The sequence below is a fragment of the Aegilops tauschii genome, chromosome 1, assembly GCF_002575655.3.
Source record: "Aegilops tauschii subsp. strangulata cultivar AL8/78 chromosome 1, Aet v6.0, whole genome shotgun sequence".
Lineage (NCBI taxonomy): Eukaryota > Viridiplantae > Streptophyta > Magnoliopsida > Poales > Poaceae > Aegilops > Aegilops tauschii.
This window is the reverse complement of record NC_053035.3, coordinates 363,486,285-363,510,270: the sequence shown is the minus strand read 5'-3', so window position 1 is coordinate 363,510,270 and position 23,986 is coordinate 363,486,285. Positions and strand designations below refer to the sequence as shown.

The 23,986-nt window shown below is 47.8% G+C and overlaps 1 protein-coding gene across 1 annotated transcript; it reads right to left on the bottom strand.

The window, feature by feature from the left end:
• Nucleotides 1-9,972: 9,972 nt before the first annotated feature.
• On the bottom strand, nt 9,973-13,872 carry LOC109779321 (putative disease resistance RPP13-like protein 1). The gene has a single exon (XM_020337925.2). The coding sequence runs from the start codon at nt 13,611-13,613 to the stop codon at nt 10,281-10,283; it is 3,333 nt and encodes a 1,110-aa protein (XP_020193514.1). The 5' UTR covers nt 13,614-13,872; the 3' UTR covers nt 9,973-10,280.
• Between the last annotated feature and the right edge of the window lie 10,114 nt (nt 13,873-23,986).

The following is a 23,986-nucleotide window of genomic DNA, read 5'->3' as shown; positions in this document are numbered from 1 at the left end:
CTCTTGTAAACACCTTTCTCTATAATTCCCTTCAATAAGCTATTTTCTTGCTCAAGTGTAACTTGGCTAAGAGAATCATTAGTGGAATCAAGAGAATTACTATAAGCAACAACATTGGATTTAGCATGATTGTTGTTACTACTAGATGATGCATCTTTCTTGTTCTTGTTACTAGATTTAACTTGTGGCATGTAAGTAGACAAGAGTAAACGCTTGGCAATGTAAGAAGAACTTTTCTTGCGAAGATCATCATTGATTTCCTTTAAAAACTCATGCTCTTGCTCAAGGTTGAGCTTTTCAAAGCGTAGCTTATCATGAGTCTTTAAAAGTTCTCGATGATTTTCCAAGGTAGTTTCATGAGCTAACTTAAGAGTGTTTGGTTCTTGAGTTAGACGCTCAATCTCCTTCTTATCATCATCATTCGTTTTATCTTGATTAGCATGATTAATTGACGTTTCATCATAGTCTTCATCACTAGAGTTGTCAACAAGTAAATCATCATCACCTAGCAAATCATCTTCATCACTATTGAAATCAACATACTCGGGATGTGTTACCTTTGGACCTTTGACCATGAAGCATCTTCCAATTCCTTCATTTGGTGAGTCAAATATGTCGTAGGAGTTGGTTGACACAAGTGCTAGACCGGCAACACCTTCATCTTGAGTATATTCGGAGTCGGAGTGATAACTTCTTTCGGAGTGATTGTCGGAGTCGGAGCCGGATACCCATTCACCAACATGAGATTGATGTCTTCTTTTTGTGTAGCTCCTTGATGACTTTTCTTTCCTTTCCGAATCCTTGCTTCTCCGAGAGGGTTTTCGTTCATAACGATCATCTCTACTCCTCCTTTCTCTTGGTGGTGATTCTTCTCTTCTACTTCTTATTTTGGGAGAATCTTCTCTTCTTTTGTAGGGGGGCGTACACTCATTGGAGTAGTGTCCGGGTCTTCCACAATTGTAGCAATTTCGCTCTCGACTAGAAGATCTTTTGTCATTGTAGGACCTTGACTTGGAACTTCTTTCTTTGCTTCTACTCTTGTAGAACTTGTTGAAGTTCTTTACCATTAGGCTCAATTCTTCATTGAAGGTTTGCTTCTCACTTGATGATGTGGGAGCATCACACGAGGCTTTGTAAGCACCACTTGACTTGTTGTGAAGCTCTTCCTTATCCTTGAGTGACATCTCATGAGCAACAATTCTTCCAATGACTTCCGTTGGCTTGAGATCTTTGTAATTGGGCATCATTTGGATCAATGTGCACACGGTATCATATTTCCCATCCAAGGCTCTTAGGATCTTCTTGATGATGAATTTGTCAGTCATCTCTTCACTTCCTAAGCCGGCAATCTCATTTGTGATGAGAGCAAGCCTAGAGTACATTTCAGCGACACCTTCACCATCCTTCATTTTGAACTTGTCAAGTTGACTTTGAAGCACGTCCAATTTGGATTCCTTGATGGAGTCGGTACCTTCGTGCATATCAATCAAAGTATCCCAAATTTCCTTTGCATTCTCAAGACGGCTGATTTTGTTGAATTCTTCGGGGCACAGTCCATTGAAGAGAATATCACAGGCTTGAGCATTGTATTATAGCATCTTCAACTCTTCCGCGGTAGCTTCACGGTTAGGTTCTTTCCCATCGAAGAATTCACCTTGCAAGCCAATACACACAATATCCCAAACGGCGGGGTTATGTCCAAGAATATGCATTTTCATCTTATGCTTCCAACTAGCAAAATTTGTACCATCAAAGTAAGGACCTCTACGGTGGTAATTTCCCTCGCTAGACGCCATACTCTCCTAGGTTGTGAAACCAAGGCTATGACCACCAAAATCTATGGAAATCAAATCAAATGGAGACCAAAGCTCTGATACCACTTGTAGGATCGAAAGTATGTCTAGAGGGGGGTGATTAGACTACTTGACCAAATAAAAATCTAGCCTTTTCCCAATTTTAGTTCTTGGCAGATTTTAGCAACTTAGAACAAGTCAAGCAATCAACCTACACATGCAATTCTAAGAGTATAGCAGTGGAATGTAAAACAATTGCATATGAAGGTAAAGGGAGGAGTTTGAGGGAGCAAACGCAATGTTGACACGGAGATTTTTTTATCCGTGGTTCCGATAGGTGGTGCTATCGTACATCCACGTTGATGGAGACTTCAACCCACGAAGGGTAACGGTTGCGCGAGTCCGCGGAGGGCTCCACCCACGAAGAAGCAACCTTGTCTATCCCACCATGGCCGTCGCCCACGAAGGACTTGCCTCACTAGGGTAGATCTTCACGAAGTAGGCGATCTCCTTGCCCTTACAAACTCCTTGGTTCAACTCCACAATCTTGACGGAGGCTCCCATGTGACACCTAGCCAATCTAGGAGACACCACTCTCTAAGAAGTAACAAATGGTGTGTTGATGATGAACTCCTTGCTCTTGTGCTTCAAATGATAGTCTCCCCAACACTCAACTCTCTCTCTCTCATAGGATTGGATTTGGTGGAAAGAAGATTTGAGTGGAAAGCAACTTGGGGAAGGCTAGAGATCAAGTTTTATGTGGTTGGAATGGAATATCTTGACCTCAACACAAGTGTAGGTGGTTCTCTCTCAGAAAATATGTATTGGAAGTGTAGGCATGTTCTGATGGCTCTCTCCACGAATGAAGAGTGGGTGGAGGGGTATATATAGCCTCCACACAAAATCTAACCGTTACACACAAATCACCAAACTCGGTGGGACCGATTCAGAGAACTCGGTCAGACCGACTTGGTTCATAATGTGACCGTTAGGTATTTCGGCGGGACCGACATGTCAACTCGGTGGAACCGATATCATTAGGGTTAGGGCATAACGTAATCTCGGTGTGACCGATTACACAAACTCGGTGCGACCGATTTTGGTAATAGTCAAACAGAGAGTTGGTCAGGCAAACTCGGTGGGACCGATTCGCTCATCTCGGTGGGACCAAAATGTTACGAAAAGGAAACAGAGTGTTTGCATTGCAATCTCGGTGGGACCGATCGCTCATCTCGGTTGGACCAAAATGTTACGAAGGGAAACAGAGAGATTACAATCCCATCTCGGTGAGACCAAGATCCCTATCGGTGAGACCAAAAAGACTGGGGTTTTTGGCAATGGCTATGTCAACTGAACTCAGTGGCTCCGGATAGAAAGAATCGGTGGGGCCGAGTTGGATATTTGGTTTGGGACAGATGTGGATATGAGAAAGTAGTGGAGGGTTTTGGAGCATATCACTAAGCATTTTGAGCAAGAACCTCATTAAGCAACACCTCATCCCTTCTTAATAGTATTGGCTTTTCCTATGGACTCAATGTGATCTTGGATCACTAAAATAGAAAATGTAGAGTCTTGTGCTTTGAGTTTGAGCCAATCTTTTGTCCTTAGCAATTTGAAGGGTCCACTTCCTAATCCATGCCACGCCAATCATTGAGCTTTCCTGCAATATTCATCTTGAAATAGCATTAGCTCAATGAGCTATATGTTGTTAGGAATTACCAAAACCACCAAGGGATAGTTGCACTTTCAGCCGCTCAGAGGGCCACAGTGTATCAGTGCGGAGATGATGCTGATTCTGATGAAGCTCCAGCTCCGCCGAAGCCACAAAAGCAAAAGAAACCAAAGGTTTCGAAACCTGCTGCTCCACCAAGAGCTTCGCGTGCGAAGCCTCTGGCCACTGCACCTCCTGAAGCCAGTGTGCAGTCAGAAGATCTTTCTCGCATCTCCAAGACCGAGAAGAAGAAGAAGCCCATCCAGATTTTTTGGTCAAGCACTGACCCCGACTGCTGTTCTAAGGAACGAGAATGAAGCCATTGATCTGTCAAGTGATGAAGATCTTGGCGATGATGCTCTTGAGCTGCTGATAAAGAGCAAGCAAGAGGCGGAGATCTTCAACGATCTGCCCCTCTTCGATGTGGACATCTTGAATAATTTAATTGATGAGTGGTTTGAAAATCCAAGCCTGAGCATCGATGATCTTCAGCTTCCAATTGGCATCAGTGTCTCCTTCCACAGATCCATTGCAAATGAGGTGGCTCTGGCTCAGAAGATTGTTGAACTTAAGAACAAAATTGACTATGAGAAGGCTCAGTTCAAGAAGCACATGGACAAGCTCAGCGTGGCTGATGTTCAAAACTTCAAGAAGATGCTGCATGACCTCAAAGAGCAGTTTCAACAAAAACGTTAAGCAACAAAAGGATCAAGAGAACGTATGAAGCTCTCCGCTGCAAAATGTGTTCAAGCTCACAATGAAGCAGAAAAGCGCAAGGCACTTGGGCGTCCTGGCATTGACCCCAAGATGGCTGCCAAGAAGAAGAAGCCAGCTGTGGCACAAGCTGAAGCCTCAGGGCAGGAAGCACCTCACATTGTCTTCCCTGCCAGCATGACAGGAACGAAGCCTAAAGTCCCCACAGTTGCTTCAGAACTTAAGAAAACAAGGGCAGCCGAAGCCGAAGCCTGAAAGCGCAAGAACAAGAACACCACTGACGATGCTCCATCGACCAAGAAGAGAAAGACAAAGAAGAAAGATCGGGCTGCTCCCACAGAGCCCCTTGTCGTCGAGCCAATCTCAGTTGCTCGTCCTGCGTCCGAACACTGAGAGCGTCAGTTAATTGTTCACGAGCCTGCTACCACAGAGGCTCCTGAAGCTGAAGACATTCCAGCTGTTGACTCCACCGCAGCTGAAGACATTGGTCCCCAAGACAATGTAAATGATGATGAAGTCCTTCCTCAGATTGAGCACCAAATGGTATCATCACCTATCTCACGAACAGCGAACTCATCAGCATTGGTCGTCCTCTGACGCCAATTGCTCAGGATGATTCATGGGCTGATCACCCTCAAGTCTCCCCCCATCAAGAAGAATCACCAAGTACTCCCCCAACTCAAGTCACCACTCCGGTGCTTGATGATGATGACTATGTGGTCCATCCAACTCCATCTCCACAAGCGTCACCCGCATTCTGCAGGCTTCGCAAAGGACCAAGGCCACAAGTCACTCTTTCGAGTGTTCCAGAAGGAGAAGAGCACCAGAACTCAGTATCAGAACAAGTGTTTCCCGAAGCCACTCCAACTGCGAACGTCCCAGAATCTGAAGCCAAAGCTGCAGAAGATACACCGGCTGCATCAGCCGCAGAACAACAAGAAACCCGTGAAGAAGAAGAGCGTGTTGCCACACCCCCTATCACCCAAGATGTTCTCGAGGAGAACGAGTTTGTGACCGACCCTCCAGCTACTCAAGTGGAGGTTGAAAACATTGTGGCGGCCACCAACAACACTACTGAAGCCAATGACGTTGTCATGGCTGAAGCTCATGTGGCGCCTGACGTGGATATGGTGCCTGAAGCTTCTAATGCACCTGAAGTCAATATTGCACCTGAAGCCATTGTACCACTTGCAGCCCATGTCAATGTCGATGCTCCTGTACCACCTTCAAGGCCTCACACTATTGAGCTGGCATTTGATCGCGGCCAACCTGTCATGGTTCGCTGGCCTATTCTGGTTCCTCCTCCTGCTCCCGGACCTCAATTTGATTATCATGTGGAGCACAGGCCTCGGGTCCAGAAGCCAAAACCGAGGCTGCCTAGGTTTCCAGGTACAGCAACTTCACCAGGATCGTTTAATGTGAATGACTTCATTGCACACAACACCTTCTTTGATAGCGACAAGAACCCATACTCGAAGCCAAGAATTTCATCTGATCGGTTCTGGAGCTATCAGCAGCACAGTTACTACTCTTGTGTTCTTTACGGTCAAGGGCGCATCTTTCCCCATATGTGTCTAGACTGCGAAGCTATTGCTGGCCTGCCCTGCTTGAAAGAAGCACTCGACTGCTTCAGAGATGCTGTCCTTCTCCAATTTGTGACTGATAAAGAGCACTGGAATGAAGAGCTTCTGCTACAATTCTATGCCACCCTCCACATTCGTGGCTACAACAGGGATCCGAAGACATGGATCCTTGAGTGGATGACAGGCAATGTACACCATGAAGCCAAAGCTCTTGATATTATTGAGCTCACTGCCTTGCCCACTCCAAGTGAACTCTATGAACCTGGTTGTCAGCTTCACCGCAATGCTTTGGAGAGCATCTTCCAGAAGCCTGAGCCAAACATGAGCCAAATGCTGAGCATGATGAAGCCACTGCCACGCGACACTGAATATCCAAGGGAATTCTTTGTTGAAGACCTAGAGTATCTGCCCCGCGCTATTTATCATATTATCAGACGAACTCTATGGCCTGTCAAAGGACATTCTCCTGCAGCGAAGCTTGAAGGAGCAATGAAGAAATTGGTTTTCTATATCTTCAATGGCATCAGCTTCAATGCTCAAGACTTCTTCATCAGGCAATTGGTTGCATCTGGCTCTGATTTATTTGGTCTGAAGTTTTATGCTCCATGGGTAATGCGCCTCATCAAGCTTCACACTGCTGTCAATTATCAGCCCTCTGTGCGCAACCACATTATCTTCTTACCAGAGGTTGATATGTCTGTCGAAGCCATATACCCAGAACCTGCCAAGGAGCCAATTTATCTTCACAATGTCGACCGTCAAAGTTTCACTCAACCCATTGAAGGTGTTCTTGCTGCAACTCGTGTTTATCCTTTGGCTGGACATACACGTGCACCTCATCGTGCCCATACTGAAGCCACTGAAAGCACAATTGCTCAAAGGCCTCTGAAGCGTTCTCGTGTACTCAATAACCGAGAGCTTCTCGTCGCCCTGCATCAAAAACAGGATAAGCATCATTACTGGCTGAAGCGTCAGATGCAAAGCCTCTTGGTGGATGTTAATCGCATTCACAACCTTGCCACCAAGAATGCATTTGTCACTCGTGAAACTTGTCGGCGGTCGTGGAAGAGTCCGACATTGCTGAGCTCTGAAGATGATCTTCAACAAGATGGCTTCACAGAGGATTCAAATTTGACTCCACTCCTCCCAGAAATGTTGTCTTGCGTCGGACTCCCTCACTCGAAGACTCTGAGTACTCCTCCTTTGCAGCAACTGTTAATGCCAGAGTCATCGATGATGAAGATGATGCTACTTCGCCAACTACAACGTCGCCGCATATCGACACTGCACCAAGTTCTTCAGCACCACCGAACCTCAACGACGACCCTGCTGCTTCACCTTCTCCTCATGGGAACGAGTAGAAGCTCTATGTCTTCAAACCTTTTTGGTCCTTACTGACAAAAGGGGGAGAAGCAAATGAGTTGATAGTCTTCAAGCGGGTCCATATGGGTGGTTGCTATACTTTTTCCAAGTGCTTACAACTCTCGCTTTTGATACATTTGGTTCTTTGAGTTGTAACACTTAAACTTGATGGTCGTCTGCTACTTTTTCTGCTATTCTGCGATGCGACGATAAATTCCGCATGTGCGATGATAAATCCCGCACGAAGTCATTTCGCAGACGTCCATTTTTCATTGTGCATGTCATTACCTTCGTTATATCCTTTCATGCATGATGAATTGTCTTCATTAGTTGAAGAGGATCTCCACAAGTACAACCTGCCATGTGCATTTGCATTCAAAAGCAAAATACTTATATGCACATCTTCGGAGCCTTTTGCCACTTATGGAGACAATATCTTAATCCTTTACAATTTCACATACTTTTATCCCCGTTGAAAACTTCAACCAGTTTGTCATCAATCACCAAAAAGGGGGAGATTGTAAGTGCATCTAGTGCCACCCCTAGTTGGTTTTGGAGTATTGACGACAAACCTGGTTGAGGGACTAATGTGTTTGTGAGAATTGCAGGATAACACAGGTAGTAATCCCTCATTGATTCTACCGGAGATGACCCTAAAAATGTGTGAAGACATTGAAGACAATGGTGGTATGTGAAGATATTCACAACGAAGATTATGATTCGAGAAGACATTCACATGAAGACTATGGAGTGCGAAGACATAGCTGTTTCGTAGTTTCCTTTTCTTCTTTGTTGAGTCATAGGAACCACCATACTGTTAAGTGGGGTCCAAGTGAACATAGTCAGAGTGACTGAAGTGATGCTCAACCGAATCCTATGTCTTCGAGCGAAGACAATGAGAGCAAATCTTATCCAGAGTCGGATAAGTCAGCTTTACTTGTAGCCCAAGTCAAGCTGCCGCGTGTGTTTGAAATCTGACCGTTGGAACACGTGTCAGTTCCTTAGTGACCCAGGGTCATTTCGGACAAATCAGGTCGGGTTGCCTAGTGGCTATAAATAGCCCACCCCCTACATCATAAATTGGTGGCTGCTCAGAGTTAGTGCAGGGCTTTTGTCGTTTGAGAGCAACCCACCTCGAAGCCTTTGAGAGAGAGAAATCCTTGCGAGGACAAAGCCCAAAACACCCAGAGCCAAAAAGTGTTAGGCATCACTGAAGTCTTTCTGTCTACGTCACCTGAAGACTTGTTACACTTGAGGACTGTGAATCCTCCAGCCGGTTAGGCGTTGCATTCTGAGCATCCAAGAGTCATTGTGGATTGCCGGTGAACGAAGTCTGTGAAGGTTTGGAAGTCTACCTTGAAGACTTACCAGAGTGATTGGGCGGGGACTAGGTGTCCTTAGCTCAAGGGGAATAAGGTGAAGACACGGTCTTCTGAGTTGAATCTCAGCCTCCCTAACCAGACGTACAGTTGTCACAGCAACTGGAACTGGTCCAACAAATCACTGTCCTCACCAAGCAACTGGTTCTATCTTCTCCCTCTCTTTACTTACAGTTTGTCTTCGTGAAGTCATTTGCATGCTTGCCTGAGCTGTTTGACTTCACTGTGTGACGACTATTGCGTTTGGCTTCATACTCTCTTCCATCTTGATCCATTCTACCTAGCTGCTAATAGTCTTCGTGCTTTAGCTTCATTACTTGCTTGACTATGGCTTGTCTAGTGTAGTCTACCTTCCGCTGCATGTCAATAGGTTCATTTCTATCATTTGTCTTCGAAACTCCCATGTTTTGAAGACTTCCATAAAAATCGCCTATTCACCCCCCCTCTAGTCGATAACTAGCACTTTCAACAGGTGGCTTGATGGCTTTAGGATCGAGGAAATTGCCCCCAACATCCACTCCCGCATCCCCAAACGCATTCGGAAGCGGCTTCATGTCAATGAGGTGATAACAAGCAGATCCTGGGCGCACAAGGTTGGCCCTGACATGGACGGGCCGACCATCAGGGAATTCATGGAGCTGTGGACTCGTGTTGACGCGGTGCAACTCCGGGAGGGAGTGTCGGATACGATCACCTGGGCGTGGGAGCGCAATGGGAGGTACTCTTCCCGCTCAGCGTATGCTGCCAAGTTCATGGGTCGGGAGGTAGCCCCAACGGCGACGACGACATGGAAGAACCGTGCCCCCCTGCAGTGCCGTTTCTTCCTATGGCTTGTTGTTCGCAACCGCTGCTGGACCTTCGATCGTTTGGCTAGGAGGGGCCTGCCGCACCAGGAAGCTTGCCCACTTTGCGACCAGGAGGAGGAAACGATGAATCATATCATGCTACAATGTGCTTTCTCCAGAGGGTTCTGGTTCCAGATTTGCACGGCGTTGGGCAAGCCAGGGTGGACTCCAGCACCTGATGACACACTGCCGGAGTGGATGCTCAACAAGACCATTGAGGGAACGCCGGATAAGGACGTGAGAGCTATCATCATTCTTGCTCTCTGGGAGCTATGGAAGCATCGCAACGGGATCGTTTTCGACGGGGACTCCCCTTCGCTTACTAGACTAGTTCGTAGGTGCCTTACTGAGGGTAGAACCTGGAAGATGGCGGGCCTCATAAGGACGGACATGGAGCCCTTCTTCGAGCGGATTCACATGTGGGCAATGGACGAGACATGGAGCCAGTCTAGGGTACGGTGGTGAGGGTGCTTTGTAGCACCTTCGGTGGTGTTGGTGTGTTGTAACAACCCCGGTGGAGGGTCCTTGTACCCCTTTCTTCTTTAATACAAGATACGCATGCTATGCGTATTTGAGAAAGAAAAAAAAACAGAAAGTGTAATGAGAATGTACTTCAGCCAAAGGGCACATTACATACATAGTCATACAGAACGTATGAGCATACTAGAATTTCACATAAATTACATACGTACAGAAGGGATACAGACGCATCCGGTATCTCTCATCTTGCATACTATAATTTCACGCACAAATGGCAGACATCGACTATGTAATCTGAAATGCACATACCGCGTCGATTCTATGTGATCATTTCATAGGAAAGGCGGTATTCTTGAACGGCGACGAACTGGAATGATAACGGCATCGGATGCACCGACACAACGAGCCTCTGGTCAGTGGATCCGTTTAATCGGGATATGAGCTATTTTATCCCATTCTGGCCCGTCCTTGAGCTGCAGCTGGTTCAACAGCGCTGGCTTGCCCCCAATCAGATCAAGAACCTGCAGTGAAGACGGGAAGCCGCTTGGCAGCGACTCCAGCCCCGTGCAGCACATTATGTTCAATTTTCTCAGAGAACCGAGGCTGCTGAAGTCGCCGGGGAAAGACTCTACGGTGAGCTTGGAGCAATTGTCGATCCACATGCTCTCCAGTGCTGCAAAACTCGGCAAGGAATGCAGAGAGGACAACTTGGAGCACTGTCGAATATGCAACGTCGTTAATCCGCTTGAACTCTCGACATGTGGAAGAGATGTTATGTTGCTGCAGTTGTCTATCTCCAGAGAGGTAAGCGATCGTAGACCTCGCAAACAAGTACCCAGCTGCTCATCTGTTATGTCTAGATGAGATATATGCAGCTTCTTCAGTGAGACAAGTGCCTGAAAGTCCTCAAACTTTACGCCTTGGCAGCGCCGCAGAGTCAAAACTGCAACTGCTTCCACCTGTTGCCGGTGCAGCAAGCCTATTGTAAGGATGGTGGTGCAACATGTCTCTAGTGCAACACTGCAAGCTCTCGATGATGATGAGAAGGATAGCTTCATGTGTGAAGCAAACCCTGTGTTTCGGACAGTGACCTTCCTGATGGACTGAGCGAAAGGAGGCACTTTAACCAATTTGGGACAGTTCAAAAGACTCAGCTTACGGAGCTTGGGAAAAACATTGGTCACGCTCTCTTCTTTGGTCCACTCAACCCATTGTGGCATATCATCAAATTCAAGTTCTGCCAGACATGGAAATGCAATCAACTTGGTTCCATAGAACTCACTGCCAATCTTTCTCAGTGAGCACATCTCTTTCAAATGCAAAACCTTCAGGCAGGGAAGCTGCCCAAGGGGAGGCAGGACCTTCCACTTCCTACAGTTGGTCAAATATAAAGATTTGAGTAGGCACAATTTATTTCCCTCCCTCAAGCTCATGTCCAGCCAACACGGTGACTTATCACCATGATATCTTCTGATACGGACCTCTTCAACATGCGGGTGCGGTTCAAGGCCTTCTAACACTTCAGCATCGACAGAAGGGTCACTCTTACCAGTGGAATTCCATTCTAGTTCCAGCACCTTAATACCCTGTTTCTTTCCCAGGCCAGCTTTGCTGGCCTCTTGTTTACTGGATACAACATCAAGGTTCTTGATATGGAGCTTTCTGCAGAGACCATTCATATCAGACAAATCTTCCAACGTATGACCTTTTTCCCTTTTAACATGGAACTCAATTGATCCCTGGAGATGAATCAGTTCCCCAATACCCACAACTTTCGACGTACTTGCCCTGTCCATATCCAAATGGCGCAAATATTTCAAGTTCCGCATATCTTTCGGAAACTGCTCGAGGCGGCACCTCTTAGGGATGCTTAGGGTCTGAAGAAGGAACAGTTTTGTCACTGACTGTGGAAGCCTTGTAATTGTCTTGCAAAGAGCAAGGTACCTCAGGTGCATCAGTTGACCAATTTTATCCGATAGATCAACCATATCGCAGCCATCCAAACCAAGCACACGGACACCCTTTAATTCCTTGAGGATATCATCTGGCAATTGACTGAGAGAAGACGAGGAATGCTTTAGAATTATGAATGTGTGCAATCTTTTGAGCTCGCACCGACCTTTGAGCTGCGTGACAGCATCAGCAGTAACAGATAAGTGCCGAACTGTACGAGGTATCTGCTTCTCCTCAGCACTCTCAACTCTTCCACAGTCAACTTGTGAGACACTCTCTGCCAGGTCATGCATCAGGTCATGAATGTAATAGTAATTCTGATGGCCCTCTTTGCGCTCATGGAAGAAGGACCCCTCCACAAGTTGATCAAAGTACTCCTTCCCTACATCCTCCAGTTTCCTCCCATCAGCTGGCCGGATGAAATCAAGGGCCATCCAAATCTTAACCAGCTTGTCACGCTTGAACCGCCAGCTCTTCGGAAATATGCTGCAGATTGCAAAGCACGGCTGCAGGTGCTCCTGCAGGTTCCGGTAACATAGCTCTAGCGTTGAGGTTACATTGGCATAGCTTTCCATCTCTGAGATCCTCTTCCAGTGGCTGATACTCTGGGAAGCCTTGAGCATCCCGCCGACGACCTTGGCAGCCAATGGCAACCCCTTGAGCTTCTGAACAAGCTGCTCTCCAATTGCCTGCAAGGCTGGATGCTTGTCAGCGCTGTCATTGCTGAAAGCAATCCTCGTGAACAGCGACCAAACATCGGCGAACGCCAGTCCGTCCAACGGAACCAGCTTGCTCGCCTTCAGCAAGTTTGCTACAATCCTTTTCCTGGTGGTGACCATGATCTTGCTGCCGGGCTGGCCACATCTGAGAGGAGCCAAGACCTCGCTCCAGTTATCCTCGTCCATGCCCCCTTTGTTCCAGACGTTGTCGAGAACCAGCAGGAACCTCTTGGATGACACGGCATCCTCGAGCCGCCTCTGGAGACAGTCAAAGTTGTTCATGCTGTCAGGAAATTCTACCCCAGCAGACTGCAGGATTTGCTTCAGGAGCCCGACCTTGTGGTAAGCGGCAGAAGGACACACCCACATCACCAGATTGAATGTCTCCTTCACCAAATCGTCGTGGAGCAGGACGCGCGCCAGCGTGGTCTTCCCCATCCCGCCGAGCCCTATGATCGCGGCGACGGGGATGGCGGCGGCGCGCGGATCTGCGCGGTGGGGCGGGCTGGCGGCGATCAGCCAAGACACCATGTCCTTCCGCTCCGCGTCGCGCCCAAACACCTCGCTGTCCTCCAGCAGCGAGCCTGTGGCCGGGCCGACCGGGGTGGGTGGGTGGCCGCTCAACTCGCCGGACCACGACGGCTGGAGGCCTGCCGCCTGCATCAGCCGCCCGGAGCTGTCGTTGATGCCGTCCAGCTTCTTGATGACGCCCTTGAGCCTGTTTAGCGACTCGTCGGTGCCGACGAGCTGCTTGCCGATCTTGACAAGGGGGGAGCGCGGGGGGCCGAGCGTCCGGTATTCGAACTCGTCGACGACCTCGTCAGCCTCGTAGACGGCGTCCTTGAGCTGCAGCAGCCACCGGTCGAGGTCGCCGCCGCTGCCCCTCGCGCCGCTGCTCCGCTCGACGGCGCTCGCCACGGCGCGGAGCTGCGTGAGCGCCCCGTCCAGCTGCTGGAGCGCATCGGGGACGCCGCCGTTGAGCCACCTGACCCGGTCGGCGGCGCAGGACTTGGCCTTGTCGACGACGATCCGTATGACCGGGCACACCAGCCAGCCGGCCACCGCCTCGACCATCTCGCCCGGCCGGTCGTCGGGAACCGAGGCTCGGTGCGCCGAGGGGATTGGGAGGAGTTGACGAGACGAGGGGTCAGCTGCTATGTGGAGCCTCCTCCGGGCCGTTCGAGGGGTTTTGGATTGTCAGGCCGTGGAAATTTCGGCCGCGTCGCCATGTGGTTTTCGGGGCTATTTCTCGCATTGGCGACGCCGACGCCCGACGTGCTCGAAATTTCGCTGGGTCGCGTCGCCTCCGCGTGGGGAATGACGGACGGGAGACTACCGGAGTCACTGGCCACTCGAATCTACTCGACGGCACTACAGATTTCGTGCTGCTGGACCCTTAGAGCAACTATAACGGGCCGACCCAAACGGACGGCGATTTCGTCCGCTTTTGTCCCGCCGGCGTCCACCCTGTTTTTCATATGAGTCGGTAGCGCGGCCAACACGCCGACCCATATGTGCAGACGTGGCCGGCTGGCCGGCCAATTTTGCATTGCATTCAACATATTGTGAAATGAAAATTTAACAAACAAAATAGTCCGCCTAAATAAATAGTATAGTTTACAGGCTAAATAAAAATAAAAATGTTTCACATAGTTTTGCGAACGAATAAAAGAAGATACATCTATTGGTTACCAACATGAGTCCACATATACTCAATCAAATCATTTTGCAGTTGCATGTGAGTTTCCCAATCACGCATGTCTTCATGAAACTGAGTGAACTGCTCAAATATTGCCGCTACTCCATGCTCAGGCACAACATTCTCACCCTGAAACTGAAAGCCTTGATCGTACAGACGTTCCGGGCGCTCGTTTTCTACGATCGTATTGTGCATGATCACACAAACAGTCATCACCTCCCATAGTTTCTGCGTGCTCCAAGTATTAGCAGGATACCGAACGATGCCCCATCGAGATTGCAAAACACCAAAGGCACGCTCGACATCCTTTCTAGCACTCTCTTGCTCTTGGGCAAATCTTTTCCTTTTCTCTCCAACAGGGTTGGGTATTGTCTTTACAATAGTGGTCCACTGAGGATAGATACCGTCACCCAAATAGTACCCTTTGTCGTAGTTGTGGCCGTTGACAATAAAGTTCACCGGTGGGCTGTTGCCTTCGGCAAGCCTAGCAAACACCGACGAGCGCTGAAGCACGTTGATATCATTGTGTGATCTAGCCATGCCAAAGAAAGAGTACCAGATCCAGAGATCTTGAGCCGCCACGGCCTCTAGTATGACAGTGCAAGCCCTGACATGTCCCTTATACTGCCCTTGCCAAGCAGAAGGGCAGTTCTTCCACTCCCAGTGCATGCAGTCTATGCTGCCAAGCATCCCCGGGAAGCCCCTGCTAGCATTCATCGCCAACAAACGGGCTGTATCTGCAGCTGTCGGCTCTCTCAAGTACTCAGGACCAAACACAGCAATCACAGCCTTGTAGAACTTATACAGGGACTCTAGGCATGTAGACTCGCTCATACGGACGTACTCGTCAATGAGATCACCGGGCACTCCGTATGCAAGCATTCGGATGGCGGCAGTGCATTTCTGATAAGAGGAGAAACCAATCTTGCCGGCGGCATCGTCTTTGCACTCGAAGTAGTCATCATAGCCGACCACTCCCTCTCTAATACGGTTGAAAACATGCCTACTCATACGGAACCGGAGGCGGAATTTGTGATGTTTGAACAACGGGTTTGTTGTATCAAAGTAGTCCTTCCAAAGAAGGAAATGCCCGCTCTCTCGGTTATGATTCAACGCCGGAAGGTGGCCCGGAATGGAGCCACGGAACAACGGCCGCTGGTTGTTGAGGTGGTGATGGACCAACACGGCAGCCAATATCTCCTCCTCGTCGTCGGACGACGAATCGTCGGAGTCGCAAATGAAATTATGGAAAAAGAACTCGTCGGCGGAGTCCATTTTCGTACCTTGACAAACTGTCGAACAGCTTGCGGGTGTCGAAGAAGGAGACGGCCGGCGAGGGGAGACGTGGCGCCCACAGACCAGCTAGCTGCCCGGCCGGCGTCCGACGAGTGTGACGGCGTCCGACGAGCGTGTCGGTCGTATGTGGCGGGGGCGGCGAGGCGTCTTCTTGGTCGCGGGCGGCTGTGCGGTGGGGGAAGCGGCGGCGGGAACTAGTTTGCTCCCCGGCGGCGGCGGGCGACTGGGGGCAGGGGCGGCATTGCTGGGCGGATGTGGAGGCGGCGGCAGCTGGAAGAGTCGCCGGAAAAATGGGCGGCGGCGTCGGTGACGGAGGAGGCGGGGGGCGAGGGTTGCTTGTTGGCCAGGGGGAGGGAGGCCAATGTGCCACATACCAGCGGGCCCGGGGACAGGAGTAGGCGACCGCGCGTGCGTCCGTCGCATGTCCGCGCCGACGCAAATCAGGCTCAAAATGGGCCGGGAATGGGTTGTCCGCGGACGAAAAACGGACGCGCGTCCGTTTGGGTCGGCGCGTTGGGCCGCCTTTTCTGTCCGCGCCGACCCAAACGGACGGCCGCGGACGAAATGGGTCGCCCCATTGGAGTTGCTCTTAGAGCAACTCTAACCGACCCTGCATCCCGCCGGCCCCTAAAACGAATTTGCAGTTCGCGCAAAATCACTTCTGCGGGCCAGCATAGGCTCGCACATATGCAGACCCCCCAAACGGATCCGTAAAAAAGTATATTCGCGGAATATGCTTTTTTACGGGTCGGCTATGCGGGTTCTGCTCGGGCACCAGCGCGACAACCCGCAAACAGAAAAACTGCAAATCTCGCATTTGACATAGGGTTTCACAAGCAAGTTCAAATTCAAACGACATAAACAGTTTGCGCGCAAATAAAAGCGAAGTTCATTACGCAAAAGAGGGCATGCAAAGGTTTGCGCCCATGTCCGGCATCATCTTGGGGGCCGATCTTCACTCCGCGCCATGGAGTCCATCTTGAAGTTCATCGGCGCCACCGAATCCACCTCCGTCGCTTGTTCCAACTCCCGCACCGAAATCATCCACATTGCCACCATATGGAGCAGAGAAAACATCACCGGAACTGAAACACGGACCGGCCGAGGCGACCATTCTCCTCTTCAAGATCTCTCTCCTTGCCATATCATGCCATGTTTTGGTGACATCGTCCATGTCATTGCGGCTCATTGACATGATCTTGTTCTCTTCGGCGAGCAACAATGACATCGATTTGTTTTCTGAGGCGCGTGCTTTTCTCTCCGCAATGGCAGGTTTGCGGAGCCCCTCTTCCTTGAGAATTTGCCATTTTTCTTGCTTTTCTTTTGCCTTCTTCTCGGCCAACTCTTTCTTGATCTCCAACGACTTCAACAACATCAACGCGTTTGATTGCACCATGGCATCAATCTTCTCCCTCAAGCTCAATGCTTCTTGCTCTCTCTTCATCTTCTCTTTAGTCTTCTTGTCGCCATCGGGCTTGTGCAAATTTCTTGGGCCATCATCATCCTCGTCTTCATCCATGTTTGTAAGTGAGCCTCTCTTTGGTGGGTATTCTTTGTCGATCAACTTCCACTTCTCGCACTTTTGGAGCAACTCCCAACAATGCTCTAATTTGAAGAATCTGCCTTCCGAAGCTTCCATGTCCTTGTATCTATGTTGAGCAATCTTGTCCTACACAATGTGAACAAAGTGATGCAATCATTTCTCATGATACATTATGATGATGCACATCTTGAACAAAGGCAAAACAAACTCACATAGTCGGACTCCACGGTGCCACTTGGAGGTGCATTGCGTACTTGCCAATATCTCTTGGCGGTTTGAGAAGTACCCGTGCATGCATCAAGAGACACCGCACTCCATGCTTGGATCAAAGCTTGACCTTCCAAGATCGTCTAGTTCTTCGATCTTTGGCTTTTCCCAGTTTTTGCTTGCGATTGCTCAAACGCTTCTGCTTCGATCTCCTCCAATTCGTCCGCACAACCATGATCATCCACGCCGCCCTCCGTTTCATTGTAGTCGAATGGTTCGAAAGGGGCTTGATCAATGTCAACCGCGTTCGTGTCCAACAAGTTTACGAACTCGGTTGTTGCATTGTTCGAACCACCACTATAGCGAAAGATAACAAGTCACGAGCTAATGAAAGGGAATCGCCAAGACCGAAGAGGCATACCTTCCGGCCATTTCGTCGAACACCTCGCTCGCGGTGGGAGCAGCACCGTTGAACGGCATCGCCGGAGCACCTCCTTACGGGGGGATGGAGTGAGAGGTTGAAGAAGGTGGCTTCCTTGAAGCCGGAACCTTCCTCCGCTTTACACCCGCAACCTTGCCGGCCTTCTCCGCTGCCGGCCGGAATCACACTGCGGCGTTGGCGCCCGAAGCGTGGGCCATCACGGCGGGGGCAGCCGGATTCCCGCCCTGCACGACCATGTTGCCCTGCCGCTTGCGGGAAGGCGCGGCGTGTGCTTGGGCGGCGGCGGCGGGGGCAACATGGCCGGCGACGAGATCCGCCCGAGGGGAAGGAGCATGCGCGACCTCGACGGTGACGGGGGACAACATGGCGTCGTCCATGGCGGCGAGGAATAGCCGGGGAGGAGGAACCGGAGCTTGCGGAGGGGGGGCAATGGTGGCGGAGGGTGCGGGGAGCGGGAAAGGGCGCGCGGAAATGTCCCTCCCGCTAAATCTCGCGCCGGATAGGGGTTCAACTCGGGTCAGCCTCCCAGCCCGTGAATATAGAGGTTGGGGGAGAAGATTTGCCGCACCCCGCAAAAATATTTGCGAGCCGGGGCGGGATGCGGGGTCTGATCATGCAGATTTTCCGGCCCCAACCCGCAATTTGGCGGTTATTTTGCGGGCCGGGGCGGGATGCGGGGTCTGCTAGAGTTGCTCTTACATTGCGCGGACCTACAAATAACTGCCAGTTTACGGTTTCGCGAGAAAAATGTACCCCGAACAGACATCGTAAATGTGTTTAATCCTTAAAAAGATTTGAGGGGCGCGGTAAATTGCTTCTCCGACCCGTGAAAACATAGTTTTCTCCCACCCTGTCAGTGCCTGTATCTCGCGAAAGCGGTTGGCGGGAGGGACATTTCAGCGCGCGTTCCCCATCCACATCCCGCAGCCACCCGGCACCATCGCTGCCCGTCCCGCCACCTTCGATTCCGGCCATATCCGCCGACGGAATCACGCCGTTGGGCCACCACGCGCCCCGGATCCGCCGAGCTGAGCCTCCCCGGGCTGCCGCCGCCCCGGATCGATCGCCGCCAAGTCGCCACCCGTGCCGGATTTCCTGACAGGTTGACTCCATGGGTGAAGCCAACGAAAGCGTGAGTCCGGTCGGGTCTTGCCTGGCGGGGTCTGGTGCGGAGAGCCGACTCACCGATGTCGGAGACGATGTTCGGCTCCGGACCAAATTCGCCAATTATGTCGATGAAGACATGGATCTTGCCGAAGGGGACCCGCTACCCATACTCGATTGAGTCAGCGTCTGGACCCAACCCAAGTCGTCGATGTAGAGCTTGTCGCGGCGACTCTTCGTCATCCGGCCGATCGTGTATCCCTCGATCCCTGGTGGATGCCAACTGTCATGGTTTTGTCACGGCAGATGTCCTCGTGAAAGGACTAAGTCTGGAAGCCATCGCAACTAGGTGGCTGCTTGAACGGGGTTGACCGAAAACGAAGGACACAAATTTACCCAGGTTCAGCCCCTCGCGATGGAGGTAAAGACCTACTTCTTGCTTGATTGATATTAACGATGATCTTGATTACAAGGATGCGGATTCGCGAACCTAGCTTTTGAGAGATTGTAACTTAGTATTTTCGTCCTAGGGCTCCCCTTTATATAACAGGCTGAGTCCCTCGGTTTACAGAAGATTCTGGATCGTATTGCTAACCCGTATCCTACTAAAACTCTTGTTCATCTTGACTCCCAAGTTAGGAAATCTACCACTCTTGGGACTTCCCGTCAAGACGGCCCATCAGGTCCATGAGAGTCGGCCTACAACCGGGTCTTGCTTTTGGCTTCTAGCCTACCTGGGCTAGCTTTATCATGACCCGACAATTGTTGTGACTCACAGAGACTCAAAGCTCAAGGCTGAGTCACACATTTATGGGTCTCAACCATGGGGAACATTCCCAACACCTCTTAATAGTATTGTGGTCCTATGACTTGAGAAAGATGAACTACGAAACAAATACTACATCTTCGCTTCGTCTTCAGACTTCTCGGTTGCAGTCAATTTCTTTGGACACACACCAAACCAATTGCTTCACGTCAACAATTTATTTGGGGTCACTTTCGACAGGCATAATCTTCGGTGATAATCTTCGCTACCACACAGGAAATACCAAACTCATCATGACTTCTGATACGTCTCCAACGTATCTATAATTTTTTATTGTTCCATGCTATTATATTATCTGTTTTGGATGTTTTATATGCATTAATATGCTATTTTATATTATTTTTGGACTAACCTATTAACCTAGAGCCCAGTTTCAGTTTCTGTTTTTTCCTTGTTTTAGAGTTTCGCAGAAAAGGAATACCAAACGGAATAAAACTTTCGCTATGATTTTTCTTGGACCAGAAGACACCCAGGAGAGTTGGAGTGCAAGTCAGAAGATCCACGAGGCGGCCACAAGGGTGGAGGGCGCACCCAGGGGGGTAGGGCGCGCCCCCCGACCTTGTGGGCCCCTCGGTGACCCCCTGACCTAGATCTTCCTCCTATATATACTCTTATACCCCCAAAACATCCAGAGGAGCCACGAAACCACTTTTCCACCGCCGCAACCTTCTATACCCATGAGATCCCATCTAGGGACCTTTTTCGGCATCCTGCCGGAGAGGGATTCGATCATGGTGGGCTTCTACATCAACACCATTGCCTCTCCCATGAAGCGTGAGTAGTTTACCACAGACCTACGGGTCCATAGCTAGTAGCTACATGGCTTCTTCTCTCTCTTTGATTCTCAATACAAAGTTATCCTCGATGTTCTTGGAGATCTATTCGATGTAATACTCTTTTGCGGTGTGCTTGCCGAGATCCGATGAATTGTGGATTTATGATTAGCTTATCTATGAGTATTATTTGAATCTTCTCTAAATTCTTATATGCATGATTTGATATCTTTGCAAGTCTCTTCGAACTATCGATTTGGTTTGGCCAACTAGATTGGTTTTTCTCGCAATGGGAGAAGTGCTTAGCTTTGGGTTCAATCTTGCGGTGCTCAATCCCCGTGACAGAAAGGGAACCGACACGTATTGTATTGTTGCCATCGAGGATAAAAAGATGGGGTTTTCATCATATTGTTTGAGTTAATTCCTCTACATCATGTCATCTTTCCTAATGTATTACTCTGTTCTTATGAACTTAATACTCTAGATGCATGCTGGATAGCGGTAGATGTGTGGAGTAATAGTAGTAGATGCAGAATCGTTTCGGTCTACTTGAGACGGACGTGATGCCTATATTAATGATCATTGCCTTAGATATCGTCATAACTTTGCACTTTTCTATCAATTGCTCGGCAGTAATTTGTTCACCCACCGTAATATTTTCTATCTTGAGAGAAGCCTCTAGTGAAACCTATGGCCCCCCGTCTACTTTCCATCATATAAGTTTCCGATCTACAATTTTACTTTCCTATTTACTTTCTTTGCAATCTTTTACTTTCCGTTCCATAAACCAAAAATATTACTTTACCGTTTATCCATCTATATCAGATCTCACTTTGCAAATATCCATGAAGGGATTGACAACTCCTTTATCGCGTTGGGTGCAAGTTGGTGTTTGTTTGTGCAGGTATTCGGTGGCTTGTTGTGTTGTCTCCTACTGGATTGATACCTTGGTTCTCAAAAGCTGAGGGAAATACTTACTCTACTTTGCTGCATCACCCTTTCCTCTTCAAGGGAAAAACCAACGCAAGCTCAAGAGGTAGCAGGAAGGATTTCTGGTGCTGTTGTCGGGGAGATCTACGCCAAGCCAAGACATACCAAGTACCCATCATAAACTCTCATCCCTCGCATTACATTATTCGCCATTCGCCTTTCGTTTTCCTCTCCCCCACTTCTAAAATGATTTTCGAAAAGATTCGTCTTTTCTTCGCCCCTCTTTCGTTCGTCTCTTCGCTTGCTTTTTGTGTGCTCGTGTGTTGGATTGCTTGCTTTGTCACGATGGCTCATGATAATACCAAATTGTGTGACTTTTCCAATACCAACAACAATGATTTTATTAGTACTCTGATTGCTCTCGATGCTAATGCAGAATCTTCTAAAATTAATACTGCTTTGCTGAATCTTGTTATGAAAAATCAATTTTCCGGCCTTCCCAATGAAGATGCCACATCCCATCTTAATAATTTCGTTGATTTGTGTGATATGCAAAAGAAAAAAGATGTGGATAATGATATTTTTAAATTGAAGCTATTTCCGCTCTCACTTCGAGATCGTGCTAAAAATTGGTTTTCATCTTTGCCTAAAAATAGTATTGATTCATGGAACAAGTGTAAAGATGCTTTTATTTCTAAGTATTTTCCTCCCGCTAAGATCATCTCCCTTAGGAACAATTTTGGTAATAACGCGTATAGAGGTAATTTTAATCCTAGGCCGTTCCCTAGTAATTCCTCTAATAATTATGGTAATTCCTACAACAATTCTTATGGAAATTATAATAAGATGCCCTTTGATTTTGAGAATAGTGTTAAAGAATTTATAAGTTCGCAAAAGAATTTCAATGCTTTGATTGAAGAAGAATTGCTTAAGATTGATGATTCGGCTAGAAACGTGGATAGAATTTCTCTTGATGTTGATGCTTTGAAACTTAGATCTATTCCACCTAAGCATGATATCAATGAGTCTCTCAAAGCTATGAGAATTTCCATTGATGAGTGCAAAGAAAGAACCGCTAAGATGCGTGCTAAAAAGGATTGGTTTATAAAAGCGTGTTCTTCTAGTTTCCATGAAAATAATGATGAAGATCTTAAAGTGATTGATGTGTCTCCTATTGAATCTTTGTTTTCCAATGTAAATCTTAATAAAGATGGGACTGGAGAGGAGTCAACTTTAGTTAGAAGGCGTCCCAATGATTCGGAGTTTTTAGCTCTTGATGCAAAAATTGATAAAAGTGGGATTGGAGAGGTCAAAACTTTAGGTAGCAATGAACCCACTCTTTTGGATTTCAAGAAATTTAATTATGAAAATTGTTCTTTACTAGATTGTATTTCCTTGTTGCAATCCATATTGAATTCTCCTCATGCTTATAATCAAAACAAAGCTTTTACTAAACATATCGTTGATGCTATGATGCAATCTTTTGAAGAAAAGCTTGAATTGGAAGTTTCTATCCCTAGAAAACTTTATGATGAGTGGGAACCTACTATTAAGATTAAGATTAAAGATTATGAGTGTTATGCTTTGTATGATTTGGGTTCTAGTGTTTCCATTATTCCAAAAACTTTATGTGATGTGTTAGGTTTTCGAGAATTTGATGATTGCTCTTTAAATTTGCATCTTGCGGATTCCACTATTAAGAAACCTATGGGAAGGATTAATGATGTTCTTATTGTTGCAAATAGGAATTATGTGCCCGTAGATTTCATTGTTCTTGATATAGATTGCAATCCTACATGTCCTATTATTCTCGGTAGACCTTTCCTTAGAACGATTGGTGCAATTATTGATATGAAAGAAGGAAACATTAGATTTCAATTTCCGTTAAGGAAAGGCATGGAACATTTTCCTATAAAGAAAATTAAATTGCCTTATGAATCTATTATGAGAGCCACTTATGGATTGCATGCCAAAGATGATAATACTTAGATCTATTAGTGTTTTTATGCCTAGCTAGGGGCGTTAAACAATAGCGCTTGTTGGTAGGAAACCCAATTTTATTTTTGTTTTTGCTTTTTAGGTCCTGTTTAGCAATAAATTTTTCATCTAGCCTCTGGTTAGATGTGGTTTTGTGTTTTAATTAGTGTTTGTGCGAAGTAAGACCTTTGGGATAGCCTACGGTGATAGTTGATTTGATCTTGCTGAAAAACAGAAACTTTTGCACACACGAAAATAATTTTCATAAATAACAGAAGCGTGCTTTTTAGTTGATTCTTTTTGAAGAAGATTAATAAACAAATTTCATAGGACTTCCTCATTTCTCAGGATTTTTGGTGTTGCAGAAGTATTCGAAATATCCAGATTGCTACAGACTGTTCTGTTTTTGACAGATTCTGTTTTTCGCGTGTTGTTTGCTTATTTTGACGAATCTATGGCTAGTATCGGGGGTATGAACCATGGAAAAGTTGGAATACGGTAGATATTACACCAATATAAATAAAGAATGAGTTCACAACAGTACCAAAAGTGGTGATTTATTTTCTTATACTAACCGAGCTTACGAGATTTTCTGTTGGAGTTTTGTGTTGTGAAGTTTTCAAGTTTTGGGTAAGGATTTGATGGACTAT